The sequence below is a fragment of the Plectropomus leopardus genome, chromosome 22 (genome assembly GCF_026936395.1).
Source record: "Plectropomus leopardus strain MGB_pleo_1.0 chromosome 22, ASM2693639v1, whole genome shotgun sequence".
NCBI classification, from domain to species: Eukaryota; Metazoa; Chordata; class Actinopteri; order Perciformes; family Serranidae; genus Plectropomus; species Plectropomus leopardus.
Window position 1 is genome coordinate 12621505 of NC_142197.1, and position 10167 is coordinate 12631671.

General features: G+C 35.2%; 1 protein-coding gene across 2 annotated transcripts in view; it reads left to right on the plus strand.

Annotated features, from left to right (window-relative positions):
* The window catches only part of napepld (N-acyl phosphatidylethanolamine phospholipase D), a 39943-nt gene extending 34118 nt beyond the window's left edge, over positions 1 to 5825 (plus strand). For both annotated transcript variants that reach the window (XM_088072642.1, XM_088072643.1), the window contains exons 8-10: positions 1120 to 1268; positions 1683 to 1797; positions 3281 to 5825. In XM_088072642.1, the coding sequence (XP_087928768.1) occupies positions 1120 to 1268; positions 1683 to 1797; positions 3281 to 3412 (396 nt within the window). In that variant the 3' untranslated portion in view covers positions 3413 to 5825. The remainder of the gene's footprint in view (positions 1 to 1119; positions 1269 to 1682; positions 1798 to 3280) is intronic.
* Positions 5826 to 10167: the final 4342 nt, after the last annotated feature.

Here is a 10167-nt window from a genome sequence, read left to right on the forward strand (position 1 = left end):
ATCGCATACTATACTATGGCAAAAATGTCAAAATATGACACATCAAAAAAATGGCTGGAAACAACATAGAACAGTACATTTCTATGTCTTACAGTGTAGTATGTTGAAGAAACGACCAAAAACAACCAAGAACATCATATTTTGGCACGTCAAAAAAATGACCAAAAATCGCATGCTATAGTATGGCAAAAACGTCAAAGTATGACACGTCAAAAAAATGGCTGGAAACAACATAGAATAGAACATCTAGTTGTGTTATAGTGTAGCATGTTGAAGGAACGACCAAAAACAACCAAGAACATCATATTTCAACATGCTAAAAAAAGGACCAAAAATCGCATACTATACTATGGCAAAAATGTCAAAATATGACATGTCAAAAAAATGGCTGAAAACAACATAGTATAGAACAATGAGACACATTATAGTGTAGCATGTTGAAGAAACGACCAAAAACAAGCAAGAACATCATATTTCAACATGCTAAAAAAAGGACCAAAATCGCACACTATAGTATGGCAAAAATGTCAAAATATGACATGTCAAAAAACTTTTGGTTGTTTTTGTTTCACCAACATGCTACACTATGTTTTCCTTACTATAGTAAGCAATTTTTGGTGGTTTTGACGACATGCTATAAACATTGTCATTACATGGACAGGAATTTGGTCGATGACAGTAGCCTGGATGTCATCAGATATTACTGTTCTTTGTCTTAATCGATTTCACTCCCCTTTCAGATTATGTCGATTGTACAACCTTCAGCAGCCAGTGCTCTCTAAACTGACTTATACTGGATCCCTCCCATAATTATCTCTATCTGTGAACGAGTTTGAGTCCTGTTTAAGCTGTGACACCTGTGCTGTCATTGTGTTTAACTTTTGTCTCCTGTGCTAACCATTATGCAACACAGTGCAAATGTGTTTGCAAGTTGTGTATAACCAGGTGAAAAGTGATTATGGTTTTTACCAAAAGAGTGAATAATTCAATAAATAGATTCAGGCCACTATGCAATTAGTTCAGACAACAGGGTTTATGGTTTTAGCAATTATCAAATACTTAACATTGAGTTCAAAGCACATCAAAATAACTACTTCCTGTGTCCTTTTTTTCTCTCAGTCTCTATGGGGCAGTTGGTCTATTCTGGGGCCGGACCATCGATTTTTCTTCGCTGGTGATACTGGCTACTGTGCTTCCTTCCAAGAGATCGGACGACGTTTTGGACCATTTGATCTTGCAGCAATCCCCATTGGAGCTTATCTACCCAGGTGATGTATATACACGTAAACTTACTGTCCACTCTATTAGGTACACCTGTACAATCTAACTTAACTGCTCTGCCAAAAAGTCTACTTTAAAAATGTTCAGTTTTTGTTGCATCATGAAGGTTGTATATTGTAGCACAGACTTTTTCTCAGCAGATTTTGGGAAAAACACGGGTGAAACTAATTTTGATAACGATGGTTCAAGATGAACACTTGATCCAAACTGAGCCATCAAGGACTCTGCCTGCTGTATCCATCGACGCCCCGTGAAGCAGAATTTATGGCAGAGATTTATTAGCAATAGATTATACAAGTGTACCAAACAGAGTGGCCACTGTGTAAGACACAACACTAGAGATTGTCATATTTAATAGACCATGCACAGCCAGACATATGTATACTGTTTTGTTCTTCCAGGGATATGATGCAAGGGCAGCATGTAGATCCAGAGGAGGCTGTGCTGATTCACCAAGACCTTCAGGCCAAACAGTCCGTCGCCATTCACTGGGGAACCTTTGCTCTTGCCTATGAGGTAGGAGTATATACACAAAATAGTTTCATTCACATTCTTGCCAAGAGTTTGATGAGGAGTTTGGTAACACTCATCTCAGTTTGAATTCACATTCAACGTGCCAAAAGTTGGGTGAGTATTTCTGTGTTCAATGTTTGACCTGTCGCTCGGCCCCATGAGCAGATGGTTAGCTTAGCGTTCGATTTACAAGAAACTGGCTCCGTTTAAATGTAAGAAAATTCTATGCTATACTATGGCATGTCCCAACGTGCAATTTTATGTTGTTTTCAGCTATTTTTTGAACGTCATATTTTGATTTTTTTTTATGTTTTCTAATTGGTTGTGTGCTTGGCCCAGTCTTTGCTGGTTGCCTGGCAACAACCAAACAACCTCTCCTTCTGCCACCCTCCTTGGAGTCTGGTTGTTGCCAGGCAACCAGGAAAGATGTTTGATAAATCATGTTAACTACTCAGATTTTTAAAACTATTTGAGAAAATTAATCAAATAATTGTTGATTGAAGCTCCAGTGGTGATAGGTAGATTTTATCAACTTCTGACAGAGCCACGCCTGCCATTTCTAGTCTTTTCTAAGCCAGTATCATCTACACTGCAGGGCCTAGTGACAGGTCAAACATCATTTAACAAATACTAGACTTTCAAAGAAATACTCACCAAACTGTTGGCACATTCATCACTGCACACAATGACACTGGTGTCCATCTTCTCATCTGACTTTGCAAGAATGTGAATTTCCCGCAAACTATTCTACAAACCCACGGCAGTGAGTCAGAGGTTGCATTAATGCTACAGTTGGTTACTTTATATTTGTTGAAATCTATATTCACATAGCAGTAAAAGGGACAGATAGTCTGTGAAAAAACACTCCTCCTTCCCTATTACCATGTTAACGAAAACAACCAATCAGAGCCAAGGAGTCTCTGATGCCACTGTCAATCACTGCTGATCAGATATGAATCAAGACTGTGTTCCAGCATTTCACACCTCAAATGTTTTCAGAAACATTTTAGCGCATTTTTTTAGCTGTAATGAGAGTTTGTGATCCGGCTATCTTCTACAGTTAAAAGGGAGTACCAAGCCCCGCCCACCAGCTGGACCGACTCTCCTTTTACAACTAAAGATAAGCTAAATTTTTTCGGAAAACATCTGATGTGAGAGAGGGACAATGTAGTAACACAATATGGATTCATACGACCGGCAATTGTCTTCAGAGGCAGCTGGTTAGGAGGAGGGACATTTTGTCACAGACAGCTCCGTCTAATTTACTTATTTCAGAATATTGTGATAGTTTCAAAGTCACCAACTGTAGATTTAAACTGTTTTAGCTGCAGCTTAACAAACAATTAACATTTCTTATATTTCAGAGCACTTTTGTCTCTGTAGCACTCTGGCTTATACTTCTCTCTGTCATAGCAGTAAGAGTCAAACACGTTTATCTGCTGTGATTAATTAATTACTTACTAATCAAAATGGTTTCTCTGTCCAGTACTACCTGGAGCCACCGGTTCGTCTCAGAGACGCTCTGGAGCAGAAAGGACTGAAGCCAGAAGTCTTCTTCACTTTGCACCATGGGGAGTCTCGCCTTATAGCTTCACAGGACGGAAACGTCTTTGACTGATTCTCTCTGCAGCATCTGTAACAAAAAGCAGAACTTTATTTTGATGGACTTCAATGTTTAAAGTTTGAAATGCATACGTGTATGCAGATTAAAAAGACCCACATTACTGTTTACATGCTGAATGTTTGTGCTGTGCCATTGACTCGTGGTGGGACAGTACTACCTACAGGAGCTGCGACTCCACTATAAAATATTAATTAGGTTTAGGGAAAAGTGTGTGTGTGTAAGGCAAAAGCTGCTTCTTGTGTGCAACATTTAAATATAAGTGTAACACGGGAAAGAGCACAAGTAAAAGAAAAACTTTTTATCCCAAAGAGCAGTGTTCCCCAAACTTCTCCTTCAGTACTATTTGTTCTACATAACAAGTTGATCATTTCAATCAGCTGTTGGAGCAAGAAGAGATCTAAAACATGCAGGACAAGTGGTACTCAGGGAGGTTTGGGAAACGCTGTCTTAAGTGATGACCCATGACAGAGTAAAATCTTTTTTGGATATTTTCTATCATATACAATACATAACAGAAATACAAACCACTGACTGTACAATTAACCCAAACAGTGAATGCAGCAACATCAGCAAGTTTGAGTAAAATGAGCTATTTGGATTCATTTTGAGCCAATTATTTGCTGTGAATATTACATCAAAAATGTGTTTTCCAGTATTTTTATATTTAATTTTACCAATCCTACATACTTAAAAGGGCTTTATTTTTGACAAATGTATTTTTCTCTGACACTTGGCCATTGTGGGATTAGCCCTCGAGTTGTTTGAACTGGTTATTTTCTACTGCAGAGTGAAGGCTCTGTGATTGGAGCCTGTGTTCAGGTCAGACGTTACCATCTTAAACTTTAAAATAATTTCAATTTGTTCCCCACTTGATCCCCACTAGAGGTCACCAAAGCTTCATGGGGGGTTGTGAGGTTTTCTTGATTGTAACGAAACTTTTTTTTTTAAAGTATACATCAGCAATTCAGTCATTTCTGTAAAGAAAACTAAACAAAAGTGTTATTTTTAAAGTTTAGATTTTTTAAGCTAAAAACTTTTAATAACAGGGACACGGTGAAGACCTGAACACAATTGATATTCAGAGCTTTCAGCCTCGTGCAGCATCAGAAAAGTGAGCAGTTCAAACAACCAAAAAGCCAACAGAACAATGACCAGGTGTCAGATAAAACAAAACATTGAACATGTCAAAAAGAAGCCTATTATGTGTTTTACACAATACAGACATTGCATAAAGTTCCTAAAATAATAGTGGAAAAATCTCTGCACTATGCAGAAATTTTTACACAAACTTCCTGCAGTTGATGCATTCACTATTTTGCGTAATTGAAGTTTATCAATTGATCTGTGGTGTTATTGTTATGCATTGAATATATTGTAAGACATCCATAAAATATGGCACTCAGTTGTCTTATCTAACAATGACTGTACTCAGTGATAGAAAAGGGGCCCCTTAAAGAAAAAGGTTTGGAACCACTGCTATAGAGTAAAAGTACAAGTTTTGTATTTTAGAGACATTTCTGCAGCAAAATATTGTGTCCATAAAATGATAGTTTGAGCTTTCAGTCCAGAGGAGAAAATATTTCTTCCATAAACAATGATTCAGACTGCAGGAATAAACAAATCTGCATGCTTGTGTCATCAGTCAGCGTAAAGTATCTGGTCAAGAGGCCAAAACATGACCAGAACTCTAAAAGCAGAGCTCTTAAATGGAGATATTAATATAGGTAAAGTTTGTGTGTGGTGAAACACAGACCTCAAGTATGAAGCTGGTCTGGAGACGGTTTGCTGCAAGCTTTATGTTGACACAAGGCTGGACTCTGAAGTTCCTGTGAGCTGTGAAAAAACATAAAAAACAAACTATTATAAAGTTATTCAAGGTGGTGATTTTTAAAGGGTGGTGCTAGCTAATGCCACAATACAGCACTGTTTTTCTGAATGTACTCTGGCCAACCCACAATTACACGTGTAAGAGGAAACCCATGGTCTGATATTAATCCCAAACTGCTGTCTGCTATTACAAAGTGCTGCTGAAGGGCTGTCAGCTGCACAGAGGCTGAGCTGGGTTCAGCTTTATGCACTGCAGATATTGTGCATTTCTTCTGCTTCAAATGTTTGGTTCTTGATGCTCTGAAACCACAACACCAAGACTTTTTTCTCTCTTTGCTTTTCAGTTCTTAGAATTAAAACCAGATGGATTTGCAGCAGAATAAATTTTACTACTAAGCTGTTCCAGTAATTTTTATTTTTGGTTGTATTTTTTATTGCTGAATCTTTGAAGCCTGAATGTACGACAGTTGAAAGCACAATGCTGAGTTAATGTAGTAGCCTGGTTGTAACTACAAGGCCAAACTTTGACTTACACTTGATCCATTTCATTGAATTCCCATTAAAATAACTTGCGTTACAAGTGTGTTTGTTTCTTATTGTCAACAGCAATTCAGAGCAAGAAAACACCTTACATTTTTTAAGCATGATGGAACATTACAATAAAAAACCCATTATTTACAATTCCAATAATATTTGACTACTACACATCCAACCCGCCAAGCTTTTGGTAATCTTTATTATTAATGTATTAAATGGTTTCTCAGCCTGAAAAAAACCTTGTTAGCACGATGTTAAATGATGATATTCGCATTATATTTACTGTGAAGCACAGATATCGTCTACAGAAAATCAAAGTCTCTAATTGTGGCGCCCTCAAGTGGTGGTGTCAAAAGAGAATCCAAGTTATTAAACAGAATTGCACACTGCATGATGCATGTATTGTTGGTTCACTGAGTCATCAGGGTTGGTATTTGAAACCTAAAAAGTATAGTACATCCTAAAATAAATAACAGTATCATATGTCATAATATATATATATATATTCTAAAAATGGAAACACAAATCTTAGTGTAATATGTGATGTAATAAAAATTTTTTTAAAAGAATTTTAGTATAATGTCATAAAAATGTGACCCAAAAAGTCACACCATAGTATGTCATAAAAATATTATTAAAATGTTCTTGCATGTGTCATAAAAGTGTCCATAAAAATAAATAAATAAATAATTGAATAAGTCATTGTATAGTATGTCAATAAATGTCACAAAAACGTTTTCAAAAACAATCTGTACATCATGAAAAAGTCATTGAAGCAGCCATAGTTTGGTAGGTTATAAAAATGCCATTAAAAGTCATAGTGAAGTGTGTCATAAAAAATATGAAAATATAATGGTACGGTATATCATAAAATGTAATACAAAAAATTATAGTGATTATAAAAATGTAAAAAATAATCCAAGTATGATATGCCATCAAAAAGGTAATTTAATAGGCCGCAGTAAAGTACATACCAAGAAATTATTAAAATGTAATAGTATAGTATGTCAAAAGAAAGTTTTTAAAAATCATAGTATGTAAAAAAAAAAAATTGCATGTCATAAAAAATGTAATCCAAAAAGACATAGTATAGTATGTCATAAAGAGTCATTAGAAAAGTCACAGTAAAGCATGCCATAGAAAAATCAATAAAAATGTAATATTAAACACTAACCCAAAAATTCATAGTATAGTGGGTCATAACAATATTAAAATGTTTTAATATATCATACAAACCTTCGTAAAGAATTTATAGTCATTTAAGAATTCATAGTTTGTCAAAAACAACAAAAATTAAATACAAATGTCATTAAAAAGTCACAGTATAGTATATCCTCAAAAGTCATTAAAAAGCCATAGTATAATATGTAAAAAAAAAATTTAAAAAAAAAAACCATTAAGCCTATTATGCCGTCAAAAGTTATGATGCCATAAAAGATGATGGTGGTCATGTCCCTGGTCTGACTAACATGTGGGGGTTTTTTTCTCCCCCAAATATTTAATTTCTTTTTCTATTGAAGATCAGACTTTATTTACTTTTGCTGTGAATCTAACCATTGATGTAATACATTCAGACTGACAGAGTACAAAGCACCTAACAAACTGCTGAAGGGGGTAACATCAAAATAACTTGAGCAAAAGGAACGAAAGGCAGACAAAAACACAAGCTTATTGCCTAATATTTTTTTAGGGGAAAATCCAGTTCTGGGATTTTTAAAAATCTATTTAACCTTTGTTTATACAGGTAATCTCACAGAGAGTCTCATTCTCAAGACAGACCTGTTGAAATATGCAATTAAAAAGTTTTTGCAGTGATTAAAAGGAGATTATCTAAATCAATAGTCAAAATTGTTAAATTCCTACTGTTAAATGTAAATGATTGGCCATTGAAACTCATTCAAATTGCAATTTTTGATCCCACAGCAACCAAAGCATAAAAACATGCATTGTATTACGCGTGGGTGTCATTCTGGGCTTTTACTATGAAATTTGTAATTTTTACAATTCTCCACCTGATAACACAATTTTTACTGTATTTGGCATTTTAAGATACATATACATAATACATGCTATCCCCACTTGGTGCACGCTGCAACCAAAATTGCTTCAGAACAGGTTCATATCCCAAGCTGTGATAATCCAAATGAATCAATCAATTAATACAAATAAACTTTACACGTTATATTTTGAAAAGATATATATATTTTTTAAAATGTGCGTTTCTTCATATAAAGACATGGTGGCATTACAAAAACCTGACATTTAAATGCTTAAAATCAATTAATATTTGATATTTATGATTAGGAATTTTGTTGGTTAAAGAATAAACTCAATGAAAGTAGAAAATAATGTGGCTGTAAATTATGTTTCCTGGTTTTGAAAGCGCATTTTGTGCACAGAGCAATGAATGCGTGTAATATTAATGCAATTAATATTAAGAGTTAAACACACGCAGTTTTTCCTCCGATCTATCGTCAAAAAAGTAAAGTTTCAAGGGAAAAAACAATTGCACCACTGCACAGTGCACACCAAACAAAAGCACGCGAGATGCGTGTAAAGTTTAAGGAAGAAAATGTAAATATTGACCCCTACCTGCTCCGGTGTTTGGCGTTCAGCGGCATGTTTGTCCAGAAAACCCGTCCGGTTCTTCAAACAACTGCAGCAAAACGTTTTACATGTTCGTTACAAGTATAGTTTTGATTTAGCAGACAGTAAAAACTATTAAAAGCCATTTAAATACGGACTTTCTTTCGCATAGTGACGCTCTTCATTTCCCCACAAACCGCCATTGTTGGTAAGCCCCTCCCCTAGCAGCGAACAGGTGTCTCTGATTGGCCCACCCACCAACTTCCCGCCAAGTGTTTAAAGCCAATGGGACAGTAGATCCGGGTATTTTACGCGTTTCAAAACCCGGAAAAAAGGGCTTTCATGAACTAGACCCCGCCCCCATGGCTGTATCCCTTTACTATAATACATCCATGCTGTATCCAGACTTCCCTATAGTACATCCAAGGTTTAAAGCGCTACTTTGCCATTTTTATTTCCTTTATCCAACTACCTGCTCCACTGTATTATTGTATAATCCAAGTAAAAGACAACACACACACCTTGCACTGTGAAAAATTATGACACAAGATGGCTATGTCTGCAAATTTTTCTTATCTCAACAATTCATAGTATGTCAAAAACATTACAGCATAAAGTCATAGTATAATATGTCCTCCATAAAATCACAAAATGTGACAAATACTATATATATTGTGTCGTTCAAAATATCACCAAAAAATCATTGTATACTATGTTGGCCAAAATATGACCAAAAACCATCATACTAAAGCATGTCATCCAAAATATGACAAAAAGTCATAACAGTCAAATTAAAACATTAATCTAATGTCGACCTTAACCAAAATAGACTAATAATATTTGGGGTTTTTTCCATAGTTTTGGGATTTTATGACTACAATGTTCTAATGCAGAATAAATACAGCTGTTAAACTTTTCATCCAAAATGTTTTATAGACCATAGTTATTGATGATAGCAAATTATGTTATTAGTAATCAGATATATATTTTTTCAAAGTATATTTCAGTAAGGAAACATCACATTTGTGTATCGGCTAAACCGTGTCCATGTTGTTGTTTAGAAACACTAAAATGGGTCCATGATTTGTCATCAGATTTCTTTAAAAGCTGCATTCGTTAATAAATACAAAGCGTTTATGGTCTGGATATGATTTCCTCCCAGATGAGTAAACAAAGGAAAATCAGATCAAATGTTGTTTGTCCCTGTTTGGACAGACTTGGGGAGAACATACTGTTGCACGACAAAGTCTTTACACGTGGCTTTCTGTTATTTAAGTGGACAACAACACACGTGAGACAAGCTGAGATAAGATGTGAGTATCTGGTTAAACATACCTCAAGTCTGAGAATCAGCAGTGGGGAGGGCCCTGTATGTACCTGTGAAAATATTGTCTTTGATTAACATGTGGAAATATTTAAACATCTGGCACCTCACATTTCTCAACACAAGATATTCGGTTAAATTTGGACAAAAAAAAATATTATCATATTGAAAAAGCCCCTAAAATTTACTTGATTGAAAGACACTGAATGAGTCATAAACTCACACATCCTCTGCACTGATGCAACTTTCAGAGACAATTTTGACTTGGCAAGAAGTGGCAGGAAGTGGAAATGTTTTATCTGAAATGCTTTAATTTTAAGATAAATCAAAAAGAAAATGCTGTCCACTATAATAATCTCTGCCATAAAATTTAAAATGCACTTAAAAGCTACCCTAAATTTAAACAGACCGAATTAGCTTTTATTTTGATGATATCAGGAAAAAGGATCAAACATTAAAGCAGCAGAAAAATAAA